General features: G+C 39.0%; 1 protein-coding gene across 1 annotated transcript in view; it reads left to right on the top strand.

Annotated features, from left to right (window-relative positions):
* The window catches only part of LOC135702057 (igLON family member 5-like), a 210,387-nt gene that overhangs the window by 146,012 nt on the left and 42,896 nt on the right, over window positions 1–21,479 (top strand). The window contains exon 3 of the mRNA XM_065223047.1: window positions 9,662–9,872. Coding sequence (XP_065079119.1) covers window positions 9,662–9,872 — 211 coding nt within the window. The remainder of the gene's footprint in view (window positions 1–9,661; window positions 9,873–21,479) is intronic.

Below are 21,479 nucleotides of genomic sequence, written 5' to 3'. Positions count from 1 at the left end.
TGACTTCCGGTTCCTGATATTTACAGGGTACAATGATTTTAGTTAATGATTTCTTAAAAATCAACGGTACATCCCATCAACATGAAATTTGCAGCAGTGGAAAGACCATTCATATCTATCATAACATAGGTATTAGAATCGATTTTCACACATCTTGCCGTCTGTGACCGATAGCCATCTACACAAGCTATCTTACCTGTTTAAAACATTCCCAATCGATGCCCAATTTCATCTAGGCAAGCTTTTTTCGAGATGGCTTATCCGATCAGTATGGTTGATACGTGCATGTCGTTTAACCCCATTTTTTTTTAAGGCAGAGGAAGGCTTTATATTAAGTTTGGGCGTTATCATCAGAAGATCGTACGCAAAATCGTGGAATTTAGGGGAGAGGCCCATAATTCACCCCTGGGGTAAAATGGCCCCGTGCAGTTTTTCGTTGCTTCCCATGACTAATTCTGGGAATATCATGTGCCAGAATGTTCGTTCAAGCACTGAACTAGCAATGCTGATGAAAGCTATGAAAAACAGCGCAGGGTCATTTTATTCCAAGGGTGCGTTTTGAACCATCCTACCCTACGTATTCCAATAGACCTTTTCGATGCTTAATCGTCTTTCTCTATCCATCACACATGTATGAATCGACGGTGTATTTTCCCACTAATTTGTTTCCCTCTTGCTCGCACTCGTTGGATTTGACAGTTGTCTGCACCGATTTGACGTCGAAAAGCTCTATAAGACCAATGAGGTACAGAGAGAGGTGGCGCAGATCGTGAAATAGGGTTGTATTAGTAAACCAAAAAATCAACGTAAACGCAAGTAGTGACGTCACTACTTGCGTGTACTTGCGTGTATCGTACAGTGGTTGTGTGAGTGATTGCTTCACCTCGGTAATCCAGCTCATTGCTATAAGACCATTCAGACCAGTTTCCCTTAAGATTTGTGCACGGCCGATGAGATCAACCCAAATAAAAACCTCAATAATCTGCTGGAAAATGAGAAAAATTTTCTCAGTCTAGTAGTAGTACCAATAGAGCGAGAAAATTCCAATCGTTACTGTTATCATATTCTGGAATTTTTTCCTTGAAAAAGCGCGAAAAAGCTGAAAATCACGAAGAAAATTGTTGCAATAAGTAAAGGAAAATCAAATTTGGATTGATCTCGTTGGCCGTGTACATCAAGTTTTTTCACCTTTCTATACACGTTATTTCTAAACATCCAATTCAGTAAGATCTACTCATTTCCATTAAAAGTAGGGCTACCCAATATTGAGCAAACAAGATTGTAACTGACAAGATAACAAAGTAAGATTCGGATTCAGGTGTTCATTCGTTATCTTGACAGTCCCAACTTTGTTTACTCAATTTTGGGGGATATGAGTAGATTCTACTCAAATTTGGGTTGTTTAGAAATAGCGTGCATCCTGCGCTGTTTTTGCCCATAGACCTTTTTGACGTTTAATTGAATTTCTCTATCTGGCACACATGGAGAACGGACGGTTTGTTTTCCCACTAATTAGTTTCCCTCTTACTCGCGCTCATTCGATTTAAATGGTGCAATAGCGTGCGTTGATTAAGCTCTCTGCATCTAATGCGGACGTTACACATGTCAATATATTCACAAGGAGGATGTGTAACTGGCGCTTTAAACCTCGGACATCACCCTCATTTTTAAAAATCGCTATTAGAACTTGTACATCGTGAAATAAATCTGGAATCTCTGACCGATCAGCCCCGTTGGCGTAGCTATTGGGGGTGCCGTAGTCAGTGATGCCACATTTTTTCGAATTTTATTCTGTATTCTCACGTAATAGTTGAAGAGGAACTATCTTCGTTGATCGATTCTTTTCATCGATTTTCTCTTTGATTTACCACGGCAACATTAACGAGTTTCTCGCTCAGCTCGCAGGACAGAAGGGTTCATAAACTACGTAGACAGTTAAGAGGGGAGAAGGATTGACAATTATCCACGGCCCATACAAATTAAAAAAAAAATGTATGGACCATTGTCTACGCAGGGGGATGGGGATCAATAATTCAAATAAAATGTCTACGTAGTTTATGAACAGCCCCGAAGATGATGTTAGCCTCATAGTCGCTATATTCGTAGCCTGGCGGATAGAATCTCGGGAAACCAATTGACCTGCCAAATAAAGGAACCAATAGAGCAAATCACGACCAACAACAGAAAAGAGTACATCAGCTATTGCGAACAAAACTTCGTGACTTAAGGCACGCCTACGCAAACTAGCACCATCTTTGTGGAAAATTTCTCCTATGCCGGTAATTTGCGTTCGATTGGCGAGGAAAGAATAATCAACGTTTTGTTTATATAACTTAACAGTACTATTTCAATTGGTGTCTGAAAAATTTATTGTTTTTTATACATCATCCAAAAGAGCTTCGGTTTCTGAGCACAGCAATATTTTTTTTCGAACCCACTCACTTTCATCTCGATTTTTAAATTAAGATTTAAAGCAAAATAACAACTTCACTGTTTCTAATCTAATCTAATCTAATACAAACGCAGCCAGTACAAGAAAGAATCCTGGAAAATGATTAGGTTCGATGAGGTCTAATCATTTTTCTTATCTAATTGATGTTTACAGCATATCTGAGATAACGGGTGTTCAATAAAAAATGAGAATGATTTTAGTGCCGTCCAGCGCTCTTTTGAGAGCATCGCGACTAAGTTGCGTCGTGCGGTTGACCAGGGCCCCTTCTCCAATATTCATTGACGTTTTTTTTTGAAAAATAAACATTATGTTTTTAATAAAAAAAATACTGAATTCGTTAAAAAAAATAAATTATTTACTAGCTAAATGACTGAAAAATAAATTCTCATTTTTTATTGAACACCCGTTATGATATAAACATCAATACGGCCAGGCCTACTGCGTTGTATTTGCCATAAAGATAATTCTTGAAAATGAATGGGAACATTTCTTAAATCTACAGGGGTGGAAGGATGCGTGGACATACCGTACCAAACGCTCCGAGCTACTATGTGTAGTTGTGTGTAATGTGTAAATATTTGTACAATATTGAAGAATCATAAAATAATGCAATGGAAGGATCTTACCGAATTTTTTCCTATGTTGGTAATGATTCTTTTGCGCTTAAAAGTTTCATTGGATGCATCAGTCCTTGTTTATCATGGGGTTTGGGATGCAGTTCCTCGTCATTGCTCGTGGTTATGTTTAGTGATGTGATGGAGATCATTTCGTTCACTAGAAACTACTACTCCTGGCTGATCCGCCAGCCTTACATCGAGCTGGAACCGCAAGCAAGCAAATCAATTGCCTCCTCGCTCGAATCCTTCGTTGTGAGTGGTTCCGATAGATACGCGCCCATTTTGGCTTGCAGGAGAAAATTTGCTAGATTTTAACCTACTTCCACTGGATATCACTGCTACCTCCTGGACTTATTTTGTAACTTCCGGCTTCCGGATCGTTTTGCACTTGTAACTAAACCAAAACGGACACGATTCAACAGCGTACATTAGAAAATTCAGCGGAGATCTGCTTTTTCGCAACGTTTCACGGCGGCGACGAAGGAAGACAAAACCCGGTTTGTTCACTCGCGGTAATATTAAAAACTCTTTCGACCCTATTTTTTATAAATAACCAAACGCAGCACTAATAAACACACGTGAAATTATTGAAAAAGTTTTCAGGTGTTCAAAATGCACCAGCTTAAGGTGCTGGTGTTAATTTTCAATAAACATCTTGGAAAATAAAGCAGCAGCAAATTCAAAACACGTCAGTTTCAATGCACGGCCTACCTCGATCCCTCAAAATAATAACTTCACTGTTTGACACTAAACTAACAAACTGATAGCTCGTACCCATACAAATTGACACCAAGGGCCGCTAATAAGGTGATTTTTTACAAATGTAATCGTACTTATTTAAAATTTTGGGTTTGGGTACCATTTTTAATGCAGAATACGAATATGTATTTACCTCAATACCCTTTAAGAACCCAATTGTTGGTCTACAATACATTGAATTGGTTCCGCTTTTTGATAGATCGAAATTCTATCCGCTAGACTACAAATAAACTGCGTCTGAATCAACACACTGATTGGGACATTCATTTGCAGTCGGGTTATTCGCGAAAGAGAAAATCGATGAAGAGAATCGAGCTGATTGATTATTTAAGTTTATTGGTTTGTCAAATATTATTGCAATATAATAAGATTGTTTATAATACGATTGTCCTTAAGGTATGTAGAGCACAATCAAGCAGATTAAGTATAAAGTCATAAAGCTCCAGTTTTACAAACCAAGAAAAAGAAAGTGATTTATATACGCTTCGCACAACGTAAAACTCATATCAGCTCCTCATAGACAAGCCACAATTATATCTTAAAATTAATGTCATGTTAGGAAATAAACGTGAAGACAGTGAAGTAAATCAACTGATTATTAAATTATGATTTGTACTCCAATTCAAACTAGCAATTTCTGTTAAATTGAGCAGTGCAGAAACTATAAATATCTATTAAGGCCTCGTCTATCTATGGATAATATCAAAAACGAGATTATACTGTGTAACAAAGGTTCTATTCACCTACCCGCTGGATCAATATGGGTTTTAATATTCATATCAGTACATTAGATTTTATTAGTAATTATACAAACTGAGAGACAATATAATATTGATCGATTACAGCATATGTGTCGGAATCACCCTGCCTTCAACCTGTTCCATCAGATTCAGACGTTTCTCAAATGCGTTACAGATGGCACGCACGATTTTCAAGGGCATTTCGTTCCATTTTCGTTTGATTATGGCTTTAAATTGGATTAAGTTAGATACCCTGAGCTCGTTTACCTTCGACAGTATTTATGAATACATGAAATAACCCAAGAGATTCATGTAGTTCACCAGATAGCCAGGAAATTTTGACGGAAAAGTTGGCCATATTATCTCTACATAAGCTTTGAACACACTTGCTGTGTTAGAGGGCGTTCCATCCTATTTAAACACAAAATGATTTTTTTTTTTCATTTATTCCATTTATAACGTATACACTTGGTTTGACAACTTTCTTTAAAAAATCCTTTTCGCAATGTATAGCGTTAATTTAAACGCTTTGTTTTTCCATGCAAACCTATGTAATTTGCCGCACTTGCATATTCCTCCAGAACCCATCACTGGAGTGGTACTTTGGAACCGTGGAATATTTATGTCACTCCCTGGCACATTTTTCGAGGTAGAAGCCCAAAACCTAGTGTTTTAAACATGATGAGACTACTGCAGCGCAAGCAACTGCTCGTCGGGTAGGTCAAGCTCATCCCCAGCGTGCTGTGATAGTAGAAGAATTGATCTTTCGAGCCTTACTTTCTTCAAAGCTTCTGAAACTTCATGAACTTTCCGTTTCTGGAAAATTTGGATTCTCAGGTCAAGTTTCAGGACATTTTACAAGAACGATATTGAAATATTGAGATCATTAGGCATTTTACGTACTGGGATTTTCGTCAAATCCTTTTACTGGTTATTTTAATAGCTCGTTCTGTCTTCACTGAACGTGCTTGGCTCTCTACTGGTCATCCAACGAGAAAGTACAATGATACCTTCTTATGATCCAATAGACAAAATCACGCTTCATTGATTTTTTTAAAAATGGCACCCGGCGACTCACCTTTTATGAACATTGCCGATTAAAGATGGGTACATCACCACTAAAAAAATATTAAAATCACACGCAACCTAATTCATTTAAACATGCTTATAAAAAAGACGTAAACGAAATATTATGTAAAGTTACGATCTCTATCACTGAGATGAATACATGATCTTGATATATAAATATGTACATAGTAACAAACTGAATATTACATTTCAGTCTTGAAATTCATCGTGCTTGACTTCAACATTGCTCACTGTAATGTTTTTCAGTGTTAAGCCACGTAATTATGCCAAGTGCACGCATGTAAACTGTGCTGAACATAAAAGTGTCTGCTGAATTTTTTAGCTTCTTTATGCAGAGTCTGCTTCCGTCCGTCGTCGGGGTCGAGCGCAAATTTCTTTTCAGTTAAACGGTAATTTAGTGAAAAATGACTGTAGAGTGTCGAATTTGGTATATTAAATGTGAAACTGTGGAGGTTTTAATAAAACACCTCAGGGTGCATAAGAATATTGGAATTTATGAGTGTCCTATCGATGATTGTCGCGTTAATTTTAAATGTTTCGTGGCTTTAAAAAAGCACTTAGAGCAACGCCATATTTGAAAAATCAAAAGCGGCGAATTCGACTGTGGGGTGTTAGGATGCGACGTGAAATTGGATAATTTTAAGCTTCTTACATTACGCTATATAGAATCTGGTGAACCTGTATTTTGTCCTCTAAAGTGCCAAACTAAAAAAGCATTCCGAGCTGGAAACAGCCTTCGGATTCATAATATGTATTATCATCGCGTCAGAAGAAGTGCGCCACAGAATGATAGCAAAAATGGTTGTGCCGAAGAAGAAATAGCTCCTAACCTCGATAATCACAATTGTGATGAAGAAACACCTAAAAATTTCCGCGAAGAACAGTGTGACGACGATAAAAATTGTGAAGCAGCTCAAGCTTTTTTTGGAAGCCTATTTATAAAACTAATTTCCAAAAATCATGTTACTGATGCTGCAATTCAGGAAATTATAGTGGCATTAGAAGAACTTACTGATGCACAGAATAAAAATTAAAAAAAAATAAGCGAAGAAATTGCAAGAGAATTTGACCTTTCCGAAAACAGAAGAAACATATTGGTGCGAACTTTGACTAGCGAAAATGTATTAAACCGTGACAAAATGGAAACCGAAATGGAATAATACATTTGCTTTGGCTCACAATGGGTATTAAATGGACAAAAATACGTCAAAATGGAAATTACGATAGGATTTAAATTTACATCTATTAGTTTACGTTCGTTTAAATTTACATAATATGTTTTGAAAGCCATGTAAATTTATAGCGTAACTGAATATTAAATATATTCAGCCGCTCCATTTGTGTGCATCTGATTAATCGTAAATTTACATGATTTTTTGTAAGTGTGTAGTAAGTGCATGTGCCATACTTTGTTAAACTACATCAACGAAATGAAGATGCGTATGAGAATATATTGGACTCGGTGTATTTATTTGAATGTCTGTCCATTTTTATTTGCAAATGAGATCAATTACATTGAAAGATGCAAATAATTTAGATGGAAGCTGTGTTTAGTTTCGATAAATTTTGTGATCGATTTCATTTGAAGTTGAGGTCATATGATTTTGCAAATGTAGCCAATTTTGATTCATTTTAATAATAACCAAAATAATTAAAAGTTAAGCATTGAAGTTTGATATCTTTTTAAATTAATTTCATTAGCAGTTGAGTAAAATTTCTGTGATAAGAAACATGAAGGTGGCTTTCGACAAAATCGATCACAAATTGTCACTCAGGAAATTATCACGATTGGGAGCCTCGAATAATCATGGTGTCATGGTATTCATCGTATCTGACTGGAAGAGTGCTACATATTCAGCACGGATCTTATGTTTCACCGCCATTTGCTAGCACGTCCGGCGTCCCACAAGGAAGCAAATTGAGACCGTTACTATTTGTCATATTTTTCAATGACGTTGCATCTTCACTTGACTATAGATGCAAGCTCACATATGCATAAGAATCGAGCGAGTCCAAAAAAGGTTCATACGGCTTGCTCTCAGGAATCTACCATGGCGTGATCCGTCTAACCTTTCAGCGTATCTCGCTTGATGCCGTCTGCTTGGTCTTGAAACGCTTGATCGAAGACGAAAATTACAACAAGCTACGTTGGTCCTTAAATTACTCAACGGTGACGTTGATTGCTCCTATCTTCTATCGCTCCTTGACTTCCGTGCATCAGGTAGAATATTACGTCAGCGGTCCCTGATTGAGCCGGGATATCATCATACTCTGTATGGTTATGACCAGCCTATATCTGCAATGGTTTGTTTGTTTGCATCGGTTGAATCAGCGTTCAATTTTGGTATGTCAACGCCTCAATTTGCAAATAGAGTAAGAAGATTGAACATTCTTTAGATATTCATTAAAACTGTTTGTCAGATGATTTACTAAACAAGAAATAAATAAATAAATAATCAATTTATTTGAAAATTGTAACAAGGCCTTATAGAAGCTGTGCCTATTTTCGTTCAAATTGGTGAAAAGTTGAGTTCAAGCCGTTAGAAGTTGTGAAAAGTTTCTATTGAAATCCTTGCTAACAAATTGTGATCATTTCATTGACCACATTAGTTGGAAAATGTGTTTTGAAAGTTGTGACCGATTTTGTAACAAGTTGGGCCAAAAGCATGTACAAATGTTATCAGTTTTGTAAGAAATTTAGTATGAGTATTAGTATGAGAAGTTCTTAAGCTTCGTTCGAAACTAGGATAAATTTCTATTTAATATGCATCCATTTTCCTTGCAAATGTTGATATGCATGGTACTGGTAGTTAATGGTTTAGTTGAAGATTTCCAGATCTATCAACCAAATATACCTTTAAAAAAATACCAGATCAGTTTAATTCAAAGTTAATCATATAGTTTGAACATGAAACATTTGTATTTGATGTTGGGTCCAATGTCTTTAAAAATTAGCAATGTTGTTATGTGTTATGACTGCGGACAGATGAAATTCACGGTGAATACTTCCCGGCTTCACAATTTCATTGCAGTCTAGATTAGGATAAGATGGACAGGTAGCATCGTTAAATAAATCAATTGAACACGTCGAAATGTCGAAATGTGAAATGTCGAAAAGTCGAAAATCTCACTTAATTTTTATGGCCACAACAATAAACAAATGCAGAAAAAGAAGCGTAATGTTGTGATTTTTGGCAAGTAATATTACACCTTATTTTTGACACGATTGAAGTGCATCCACTTTGATGTGATATCAAAATTATTTTTTTGCTGTAAACGCAAATTTCTCGTGAAGCATAACACACCAAAGCAAACTAACAATGTCATTCGATAAAGGAAGTTTGCTTTTTCAGATGCTGGTGTTAAATTGCGTGGATGTACCTTTATTTTCGAGAAATTTTCGTTTAAAGCCATTGCTTACGTTTGGTTGTTCCACCTATTTCAATTGTTGGTCTAGAATTTAAGAACACGTTTACTTAAATGTATTTTCATAATTTTTCAAAATACGTAGCATGATATTGATTTGTTTATTTAATACAGCAAGCATTTAAAACAGTGAACAAGGATGACTTTGTATATTTTTCCGAATGTTCTTTTTAAAATCAATTCGACAAGTAGAGAGAGACAGATAGATCGATGTACATGTAGCTCCATTTGTTAAAAAATAGGTATGATATAAAACTAGCCAAACCGAATTATTTGAATCGCCCTAACATTCATTCATCATCTCAAACATTAACATGATCAGAGTCTCCGAGATGCCTCAGCATACTCCAGGTTATTTATCATTTTTCTAATTAACCATAGACAATATTTCCGTTCCATGCGTTTTGGATTCAATTTTTCTCGTTCCCCTCGGTAATCACGTTGTTTATCATTTCGTTAACGATCCGTTCACGACCGAAATTTAGCGCAATTAGCAACGGCCGCGTTACGAACCGTGTAAGACAAATGTCTCTCATTCTTTTTCCGTGTTGTTTCTTCGTGTTGCCCTTCCTTTACAGGTATCGTGGTTCCGGCGGAAAGACTACCAGCTGCTGACGGTCGGCCTGTCCACATACAGCAGCGACGACCGGTTCCTGGTGGAGCACACCCGCCACCTGGGCAACTGGGCGCTACGGATAAAGAACGCCCGGAGGGAAGACGAAGGACTGTACGAGTGCCAAATTTCCACCCATCCACCACAGTCGATATTCATCGAGCTTAGGATCGTAGGTAAGTACACCGACAGGACAGCAAAGCAAATAATCCCTAACGAGAATGGAAGCATTAGCAGATGAGATGAATTATCATAATTGGTAACATTACGCGGGAGCTTCTCATCTCCTTTAATCTGATAATCTAAAAACATGAGGCCATTGACGGTTCCAGATGATTTCTTCTTTGAGCGGGAGGATGAATGGTTCACAGGACTTGATGAAATGAATTTTTCCCGGAAATTCAATAAACAGATGCGTAAATTTCGATTAAACAACGAGACTGACCTTTCATCCGCTGCTGAAGTGTTGCCCTTTTTCATCATCCTCCTCTGTTCGTCAAAGTTTTCGAATTTTGCACCTTTCGAATCTTGGCTGCCCGTTTGCTCACGCAGGGCACGTGTCCCAATTCGTAATCAATTTCCTACTCTCTCCCTCTCGCATTTTCGGCTGTAGGGTGGCACTCGTCTAAAGAGATAATTAAACTTTATAACTGTGCTATTGTGTTTCACCTCAATGTGGGTGGTGTTTTCAAAGGAATTCGTTGTTAACATTCGTTTGAAGATCGACCGCCACTCGAGCACCCCATTAAGTCGGTATACTTATCGGAGGTCCTTATCGATTTGTGCCTATTGGTGGAGGTAGGGGAAAAAAAATGTAATTTATATGATAATGTCCGATGAATTATTGGCCTTGCGAGTTGTGCAGAAGGGAGAGGATCTTCATGTTTGCGGTGTGTTTTGTTGAAGGAGGCCTGATTTTCATCACGCAATAAGGTGGAAAATATTTTCGCATGTATCGTAGAGGCGGTGAAAATAATCATTTGTAAATGTGATGTAGCGAGGATTAGGATGAATAATGGTTGAGGGTCGCCTTGATTCGATAGCTTAGGCTATCTTTCAGGCTAAGAGTGGATTTGCCTGTGATGTGGATAAGAATGGTCTCTTTTGTGTAGCACAGTGGTCCAAAAGCTAATCATCGTAAATAAAGAATACATTATTTGTGCCTAAATCATTTTATTAACGTCTGTAGTGTTCCGTTAACTCAAAGAAATTAAAAAAAATCGTGTAAAAGACATTAGGGTGGTCAAAACGGGTCACTAACTTTTTTCTAGTAAAGTAGCATAGGGTAACTCCAAAGAATCACTATTACTAAATAACCTTTTTAATCATTGATTACTAAATGCGGCTTTTGGACCATTTGGACATGGCTGCACGACTCAAATTTCTTCGTCAAGCTCCAGTCAAGTCGATCTATAGAACCATTTTTCTCGGGTTGTTGTTCGATATTCTCACAACGAGTAAAGCCCACCAAACTCACCCCATTTTTACGGTGAGGATGATGCCTATTGCGCAGATTATTGGCATTCTCCACATTCCGTCTTCCATATGCACTGCACAGTGGATGAAACGCAACACCTTCACGCTTTGAATTCCTAAATCCACGATTCACTCGCGCAACTCTAAAAACACAACATCAAAACTGCGTAAGCTTACCAACACGCATCTCCTGGGAACGAAATGTCAAGCCGAATATGTAGTGCAATTATCAGTATTGGCGGTCATCAATGTGTCAAAATAAATAAATAGGTTGTTGGAGAGTAGCCCACCCCAAATTGGAAGAAAGACGGTCAAACAATATTTCACCCCACTGCACCATACCGGATGAGTGCAAGGTGAATCTGACCCATACATGGAGCAACGGTTCTCTTGCTCTCAACCATCCCAGCTTCCAAAGGCAGCGACGATCAAGGCAATTAATTAGGTCATTAGGTTAGGAATTCTAACGTGTTCTATGTTACGTGTGATACATGCTATTTAATGTAAATATATAAGAAAGTGATCGGTCCTGAACCTAAGCATTCACACCGCGGGAGTGCAGTATTTTCCCAACATTACCCATTCCCTTGAATAACACCATCGTGTTAGAGGAGTGGAGCACCACCTAAATTATACAGTTTACGAAGGAGCCAACTTCCCAAGGACCCCATCTCAACAAAGTCGTGCACCTCGATTTTATTCATTTGAGCTTTTGTCAAGAAAAAAGTGGACACCCTCTTTTCACCCTTTTTACCGAGAAGGGTAATACAAAACCCAACTTTCAAAAAAGAGGATTAATTTTTTACCTTACCAAGAGACAACTTTGGAAGTAATGATAAAATCTCATTTCCCCCATTTGCCTACATGATGAACATATCAAATCTGTAATTCTTCCGAAAATACCAATGAGTAAAGCTCAATCTGCATATCATCTGGGAAAATCGACAGTTACAACATACAACACTAAAGGGCGAACACAAAATTATTGCGACACATTCAACAGGGCATAACTTTTTTACCATTGGGTAAAAATCAACCAAATTTTGCACACTTTCTCATTGATGTGTATTGTGTACATGCTGTCAAACTCGAAGTCGTGTTTTTCGATTCAACGAAAATGGAGGTGAACCAACGCGAGTTGAGAGAACAAATTCTTTCCAAACACCTGGTATTTCCTGACCTGTCGCACCGGCAGTTGGGAAAAATGTTGAACATTCACCATTCAACCGTCTCCAGAGTGTTGAAGCGGTTCCAGGAGCGGTTGACGTTGGACCACGGCAAAGGAGCTGGAAGAAAACCGGGACCGGAGAACAAAAAGACGGAGAGAAAGGTGAAGCGGATGATTAAAGCAAATCCCAACGTCTCAAGCCGTGATTTGGCTAAAAAGATCGGCATGTCGCAGAGCTACGTCCAGAATGCAAAGAAGAGAGCTGGACTACATACATACAAGGTACAGAACTTCCCAAACCGCGATGAGCGGCAACAATCGACGGCTAAAACTCGGGCACGGAAGCTCTACGAGAAGATGCTGACAAAATATGGCTGCTGTGTGATGGACGACAAAACGTATATAAAAGCCGATTTTAAGCAAACTCCGGGGTTGGAGTTTTTCACCGGCAAGAGCAAGTTCGATGTGGACGACAAAATGTCGAAGTTCGCCTCCAAATATCTCATTTGGCAGGCCATCTGCTCTTGCGGACTGAGGAGTGAGCCTTTCGTGACAAAGGGCACAGTAAATGGCGAGATCTACAAATCTGAGTGTCCCGAGAAGCGCCTTTTGCCGTTCTTGCAGCAGCACGACGAAGCTCCGCTATTTTGGCCAGATTTGGCATCATGCCACTATTCTAAAAGTGTCCTGGAGTGGTATGAGGCCAATTCTGTCCATTTTGTACCAAAGGACATGAATCCGCCAAACTGTCCGGAGCTGCGCCCGGTGGAGCAGTACTGGGCAATAATGAAGCGGGAACTTCGAAAGAGCAAGAAGACAGTCAAAGACGAGAAGGACATGTTAAGAAAATGGAAAAAAAAAACTGAGAAACTGGTACCGGATGACACTGTAAAGACTTTGATGGAGGGCATCAAGCGAAAATGCCTTCAATTTTACACTCAAGGCTCCATCGATTAACTTTTATTTTGATTTTTGAAGTAAATATATGTATAAAACTACCCTAAAATTTTGGTTTGATTCTAAACATTATAAGAAAATTTGCATGACATTTTCGGTGTCGCAATAATTTCGTGTTCGCGTGTTGTTACAAAAATGCTTCGAAACTAAGGATGGCACCTTTCTCGACGTTATAAATCAATAGAAAACGCCATGAAAAAACGTGGGTTCAATGCAATCGAAAAAATTGAATAGTGAAAATGTTATCTAATCGAAAAACATCATCAAATCTTGGATAGGTAACAATAAAGGTAACGCCTGCTAAAGGCTGTCCTCGAGGATGGGTTTTCTCTCCTAGTTCTCTGGTAAAAGATGAACATCTTATTAATCTTGAATCTCTAGGATTTGAAATTATTGGATTTTCGGATGATATAGCTATAATATATAATTTGATGAAATTGATTCAACCATAATTCAGACGGCATTAAATGTAACCGTAATCCCAGCAAAAACAAAAAGACAAAAAGTCCTACCTTCAAAAATGTTTATGAAAGGAATAGAATTAACATTTTCGTATGAATTTAAATATTTAGGAGCAACTTATGATAGTAAACTCTATTGGAGTGCAGTATAGAAGCAACCACCCAAGTAACATTTTTGGTTTTATCATGGGTTTGAAGAGATTAATAAGGCTTGGAATGCTCTTGAGGAGCACTGTAAAACAGGAAATGTTGCTTGGGCAATGCTCTTTGGATTAGTAAGAGGACGTTATTGAAAATGTTACATTGAATATATTTGGCCTTAGTTAGATATGTTTCACTAATTTTGTGGCCAAAAGAAAAGAAGAAGCAGCTCCACAGAAGATTCATCAATTGCAGAGGCTGGCTACTACCTGTATTACTGGAGCAATCTATAGCCTTAGAAGCTTGACTTACTCTTCTGCCGTTACATCCATTCATTAAATTCAGACTCAGACGAACAAAATAGCTTCTCTAAGGAGATCTTGAAAATTGACTGAATATTTTGAAAGAGATTCAATTAAGTCCACTAATATTGAAAAATAAATATTTCATGACAGAAAAAACATGAATTCCATCATTTTTTAAATTTGTTTTATTTTTGTGTGTTTTGATTCGTTCTTGTTTAAAAATATTCTACATGGAAGACTTGAAACAGGATAATAGGGTAGAAGCAGGCATAACAGGTTCTGGACTCAATTTTTCTATAGAAAGCAGATTACAAGCAGGGATATTTGCGATTCTTGAATGTGTAGAAATTTGCAACAAAATAGATAATAAAAATGGAATCATATGCATTTTTTCGTATATACAAGCAGAATTGAATGCCCTTCATTCAATTACCTACATTTCAAAATCAGTATGGGAATGCTATATAAACAGCTTCAGCAATTGTTCTGTCATAATTAGGGGTGTCCCACATCAAATTGCATCACGGAAAAAAACGCTGTAGAAAATTCTTAATACGGTGGGAATGTCACGGGCCTACCGAAGCCTCATTGTCACATCATGGTGAGACTTACAACAAGGTGGACTTCCGGCAGCTTCCGGGGCACACCCCAGCACAAGTTTGATGTTCCGGAGGAAGTAACGAAGCAGAAACTTTCAAAGATTGCCAAGAAATACATGATTTGGAAAGAGATCTGCACATGTGGCAAACGAAGTGCGCCGTTCGTGACCACCGGGACTGTAAACGGGGAGATCTACCTCCAGGAGTGTCTACAGAAGCGTCTGCTTCCTTTGTTGAAGCAACACGAGGCCCCTACGATCTTCTGGCCGGATCTAGCTTCGTGCCATTATTCAAATGTTGTCCTGGAGTGGTACGAAGCCAATGGGGTCACTTTTGTAACCCCCCCCCCCTCCCCCACCATCAACTCACCGGAACTAAGGCCCATCGAAAAATACTGAGCTATTAACAGACACTACGGAAATCTGAGGAAGACATGAAAAAAAGTGGGTTTATGTACAGAAGAAGCTGCAGCCAGATGTGAATACTTTTGTACGAGGATTGTAGTGAGCTGTGCTCGAAGAGAGACTTAGAAAATTTTCAGCCGTCAATTTTTGCTCCGTTTTTTCTAGACTTTTGTGAAGTTGTAATTAGTGTTCCTTCAACTATTTGCCACCCCAGAGTTCTTAAACCACTGATCATCTCGGAACCTAGCACCATTGGTTGTTCTTTGTGGCTCTTTGTGTTCCTTACAAGTGGGTCAGATTCTCCGATTAGCAGCCTGAATCCATTCAGCCACAATTGTGCTTTCATCATCTGACTAATCAACTGATTGGCCATACAGGATTTTTGGTTCGCTTGTCCGATACTAAGAATAGGAAAACCTATTTTCGAGCCCAGTCAACCAACCCTTGAGTATGGAGATCACTGTAACAGGACATCGTTCATGGATCAATTTGGTGAGTCCGTTGCAATTTATTCTGGTGCTTATAATTGGCAGGATCCAATATTGGACAGTTTGATGTTTATAAAGTACTATCAGTTAAAACTGTGTTTTTGAGATTTGTCTATATATATTCTTTGGTGCTTCCTACATCGGTTGCAGGACAGTGTTACCGATTTATATTGGATAATCCAAAGCTATGTTGATCATTATAACATTAAATTTTTAATAACAACCCTAATAAACAAATACCATAAACGAACTGTATCTCGGATAGGTAAACCATCCCACATAGGGTTTGGATGATACCCCGAACACGTCGTTAAGCTCTCTTTTATGGTTATTTTTATTAGGGAAATGATAAGACAATCTTATTCAAATGTCGTAATAATACCTCTGACCAAGGAAGAATGATTTATATAGTTTTCATAAAAGTTGACGATACAAATACTAATGAGGAAAGGAATTCCGCATTTCCTTTTCCCAAGTCCTTTTCCTCTCCTTCCCTTCCCTTCTTCTCTTTTCAGAAAGCGAGTAATGGCGCTATAACCATATGCCATATAGGGCTAGGACAAGAGTTAGTGCTCAGGTCCCAACCGCTAGAAGAAAATGGTAGCGAGCAAGGGCGCTATAACCTAGGCGAATACAGCATTCCCTCCGTATAGGTTACGTCCGCACACCGCTCTCTGTTGTCCTTCGACTGAGGTCGGCTGGATCGATTGAGGGATGGCAGTGGGTTGGCGGTGCCGTCCATGCTTGTACGGAGGGAGGACTGTACGCTCGAACACAAGGGGTAAATACCTGTGTTCCATCCCAGGAGATCGGACAATCAAGGAGTGTACATTAACTTTCTTAGCTCTGTCACTCCCAACGATTTATATAGCCTATTTTCAAATCCTGCATACGGAGCGGTTGGTACGGTATGTCCCCGCTCTTTGATTACCTGTGGATTAAATGTTAACCACTGTCTATACTTATTAAGTAGACATGGTAAACATTCACTTCCACAAAAATTTACTTAACGCTACACAGTAGGCCTGGCCGCTTTATTGTTTGTTTCACATCCTTGATGTGCAGCAGGCATTAATAATGACAAGAAAAATGATAGATGTATCATTTTCCAGGATTCTTTCAAGTACTGGCTGTGTATGTGTAGACTAGACTAGACTAGAAGAAGCTGCAGCCAGATGTTGTACAGATCCTAATGAGTGACAACCTCTATATTGTATTCCTAGCCATGGATTGGATGACATTCAAAAGCTGCTCAAATAGCAAAGATTGGCTCCAAAACAAACAGTGATAGCAGAATAAGAGAAAAAATATGCTTCTCTGTTAATAAATTGCATATTCAGCTCACCTTTAATCACCTCAAATTGCTTGTTAGATCATCTCTGCAAATTGCTGGTCCAGAAGCGTTTATTGGTCTTTTTTTTTTCTTTCCTTTATTTAACGTCGGTCTCTGTTCCGCAATCTAGTGCCAATCACCGACGGACATCGATTGCCATCCATTGACGGCAATCGAATGTGCAGGAAGGCAGCTTCCACACCTGCGTAGGATATCGCATCCATTCAAACACAAATGGGCCGGGACCAACGGCTTTGCTTCCCTTCCGAAGGAAGACGTGACCAGAGATTTTTATGCCTCTGAAAAATCCCACCGACTTCGGCTGGCATTGAACCCAGACCCATCGGGGTGTTAGAAAGCAATCACTACACCACCGGCGCCGGCAGTTTATTGGTCTATCGCCTTCTAATCTGTAAATTGAGTTACAGAACTGTGAAAACATCAAGATACAATCCATTTGAAATAACATCTCAACAGCCCGGCAATCAAAACGATTCATGAATCCAATGCTTTGAATATTCAAAGGTTACTAATCATTTCCAAAAATGATTTAAGTACGTACAGTGGGTTAATAACAGGATATATTCCTATTAAACACCATCTGTCAATTATTGGAATGCTTAGTGATGAAAGATGTCTGGTTTTTAATTTGGAGTGCAAAAACTCTGAACATTTATTGTGTTGTACTATTTAATAAACGATAAAGATTTATTATCACTCGGAGGCATCCGGTAAAAAATGTAGCAGCATATTAAAAATGTTTGAACAATCATCAATTTATCAACAGATTTTAAATCTACTGATACCAAACAAATTTTTGAAGTATTAAATTTCAAATTGTGCAAATAGATTTGAAGTTCATCGATTAACAGCTGAGCCATGATTTTTTAAACATTGCAAGTTTGACGTTACACATTTTACCGGAGGCATCATGTTCGGAGCAATAAGCTTGAAATGCGCATAAGAAGAAGAAGAAGAAGAAGATCATGTTCGGAGGGATAATAAGGGACTGACCGTTCTTGGGGAAATCTGGACTAGTCCGCCCAACAAAGTTGTGAACTTCATACTAAGTGCAATCTCATGTTGAGATAATGATAACTAGATTATTTCATCTACCAATAGTGGTTGATGATCAAAGCACAGCAAACTGTAAAAGAGGATATGCCACAATAGATCAAAACACTGCTCTCCCAGCTAGCAAATTTAGCTGCAGACAACCTTATTATTTTTTGCCTGGAAAAGCTTATTGCGCAGTGAACAAAAATTGACAAAACCGCAACTAAACTGAATATCTCGGCTGTCAAACGGTTTCAGTCAACATGTTATACATATTCTTTAAGGAAAGATTCTGCTAAATCGAATGAAGGTAATCTCATTGGCCGGAGGTCCCGGTAAAGTAGGAAATTCCAGTATCAATCGACATGGTTTTGCTTTACGTATATTGCTGGAAATTGTTAGCACTAACACCTTATACGCCCTCATGGAGTCATTATCGGCCCAAAGGAGAATCTGGAACGACCTATAAAGTGGCCACATTATAAACATTTTCCTGGAACCTTAGGATTTTTTTTATATATTGTTCAGAATTCATATCGTATTTAATATGGAAATTTTATTTTGCGATAAAGTGGCCATATCCTGGTTCACCTGATAATTTGGATAGACCAATAAAGTGGCCACGTTATAAAAAATTTCCAAGAACCTTGCGATTTTTTCTACGTTTTACAGATATGTGAGATTAAAGCGAATTTAATAAGGAATTGATATTTTGGGTTACAGTGGACATATCCTGGATCTCTGAATAATCTGGATTGACTGTAAAAGTTATCATAACATGTACACACTTTTGTCTGGATTTATATTAGTTAGAAGGGTCAAATCTAACCATAGAGCATTTCCAGCCCAAAACGCAAACCGTTTGACTATGAGTGTTTCCAATTTGAATGAAATTTTTTTTTTTATCTAGTTCATTTATTTGTAAGGCTCAATCGCATTAGCTTTACGGAGCCGATAATTCATTGTTCTTTGTTTGTAACAAAATTCACTTTATTCTATGTCTAGTAGGAGTTGGGCCGAATACTCGCGGCTTACTCGAGGTTAGAGGGGTACATTGTCGAAGGATAGGAAAAGGGGAGGAGCTTGGGGTAGGGTTTCGTTGTCTCATTCTAGATTCGTCTGGAGCTCGACCGGATATGGTGACCAGTGGACGACGATGAGATTCATCGAGACGGGGGACAAGAGAAACAAAAACTAATAAAGAGATACAAAAGACAAACGAATTAAATTCTCCTACTAGATATTTGCAGAAACACATAAATCGACTGCATATAGCAGAGATCGCGGGTACCCAACACGTCTCTGATAGGAATATAGGGTTGTCTTTCTTGGGCCTCGAGGGTATTCAAAAGTCGCTCTCTGGCGGCGTCATTATCCGTACATTGCCAAACTGCGTGATCGATGTCGTCGTAACCGTTTCCACACCGACATATGTTGCTGTCCACGTGGTTTATTCTATTGAGATGCGCATCTAGCGAGTAGTGGTTGGACATAAGTCTACTCATCACGCGAATGAAGTCACGACTTAAGCCCAAGCCTTTAAACCACGCTCTCGAAGAAACATTAGGAATAATTGAATGTAACCATTTCCATTGTCCCAATCGGTTTGCCAACTCGAAAGGGTTCCTCTGACGCACTAAGTGGTAAAATTCGCCTTCCTGCGCGCCCACCTTTGCGAGAGAGTCCGCCTTCTCATTGCCTGGGATTGAGCAATGTGAGGGGACCCATAAAAAGGTAAAAGGTAATCATATATGATCTTTCGACCAGTACACTCATCTGCTCCCTTACCTTTGAAAGGAAATAAGATGAGTGCCTACTTGGTTTCATCGACCGAATAGCCTCAATAGAACTGAGACTATCCGAGAAGATGAAGTAATGGTCTGCGGGCATGTTGGAAATCATCCCCAAAGCGAAGTTGATTGCTGCCAGCTCAAAAAAAATCAGAAAAATCAGCTTGACCGCCCACGGTTGCTGCTCTGTTATTACCAGATCAGCTGCAATTACACAGAGAACCAACAGATGATGTTTGGGACTAACATTCATCCTCAATGTGTAAGAACTGGAGATCTAATATTTAGCAATACCAGCGCCGGCCGTGTCCGAATGCAGGTCAACTAGGGAATGGGAAGGAATGTGTTGACGTGGTACTCGCTGTGAAGGAAACCGAGAAATCCTCTGCGCTTCCACGAGAAATCACTGGGATGTTGGATGTGGGGAAAGGTTGCACACGCACACGCAGGAATCGTTTTTTGGTAGAGCGATTATAATACACAAACACACACACACACACACACACACACGCGCGCGCACTCATCCAATTTCTATTTTTAGATCAGGACCCACACTGTGGTAAGTGATGCGATCGGTGTTAAAGAAGAATTTGTTTTCATTAAAATCTAGTGGGTATAGAATAAGGCAAAGTGAAAAATTGCAAGGAAGGGGACGGGCCTGGGATTGAACTCCCGACCTTCTGCTCAGTAAGCAGAAACGGTAACCACTGAGCTACCGAGCCTCGTCAAAGTTGATTGCTGCCAGCTCAGCAACATAAACGGAACAAGGTTCCTGAAGTTTGCGGAAGGCGCTAGAGTTTTTATTGAAGACACCGAAGCCAGTGGATCCACTGAGACGAGACCCGTCTGTGAAATATCTGTTCACGCAATTGACGTGTTGGTACTTTTCAGTAAAAATACGTGGGATAATAATAGTTCGAAGTTGATCTGGAATCCCATGAATCACTTGTTTCATGGACAGGAACTGCGATTGGTGAAGTGAGCACGGTCTGGAGTATAACAAGGAAGACACATATCCGAGAATATGTAGTGGTGGTAGATTCTCATAAATCGAGATTGTGTGTTCAGCTTAAACATTTCTTCAAAATTTGCAATTATAAGTGTGTTCGTCACTCCGCATTTGATAAGTATTCTGAGAGAGAGCTCCCAGAAACGGTTCTGGAAGGGTGTTACTCCTGCCAGAACCTCGAGACTCATGTTATGCGTTGAGTGCATACAGCCGAGAGCAATACGCAGACAACGATATTGAATTCGTTTCAATTTTATTAGGTGACATTTTCTTGCCGAGAGAAATCAGAAAGAGCCGTACTCTAGAACAGAGAGAATTGTTGTTTTATAAAGCGTTATGAAGTCTCCCGGATGAGCACCCCACCATGTGCCGCAAATTGAACGGAGAAAGTTGATCCTCTGTTGACATTTTTGCTTCAAATACGTAATATGGGTATTCCAAGTGCACTTTGAATCAAACCAGACAGCAAGGTACTTGAAAGACAATGATTGAGTAATGTTTCTGCCCAAAAGGTTAAGTTGCATTTGGGCTGGGTACCGCTTTCGAGTAAACACTACCAGTTCAGTTTTCTGCGGCGAGAATTCGATCCCTAGATT

The sequence above is a fragment of the Ochlerotatus camptorhynchus genome, unplaced genomic scaffold (genome assembly GCF_037179485.1).
Source record: "Ochlerotatus camptorhynchus isolate MF236.1 unplaced genomic scaffold, CSIRO-AGI_Acam_v1.1 ptg000183l, whole genome shotgun sequence".
NCBI classification, from domain to species: domain Eukaryota; kingdom Metazoa; phylum Arthropoda; class Insecta; order Diptera; family Culicidae; genus Ochlerotatus; species Ochlerotatus camptorhynchus.
The sequence above is the reverse complement of the archived record's forward strand: the minus strand, read 5'-3'. Positions and strand labels throughout refer to the sequence as shown.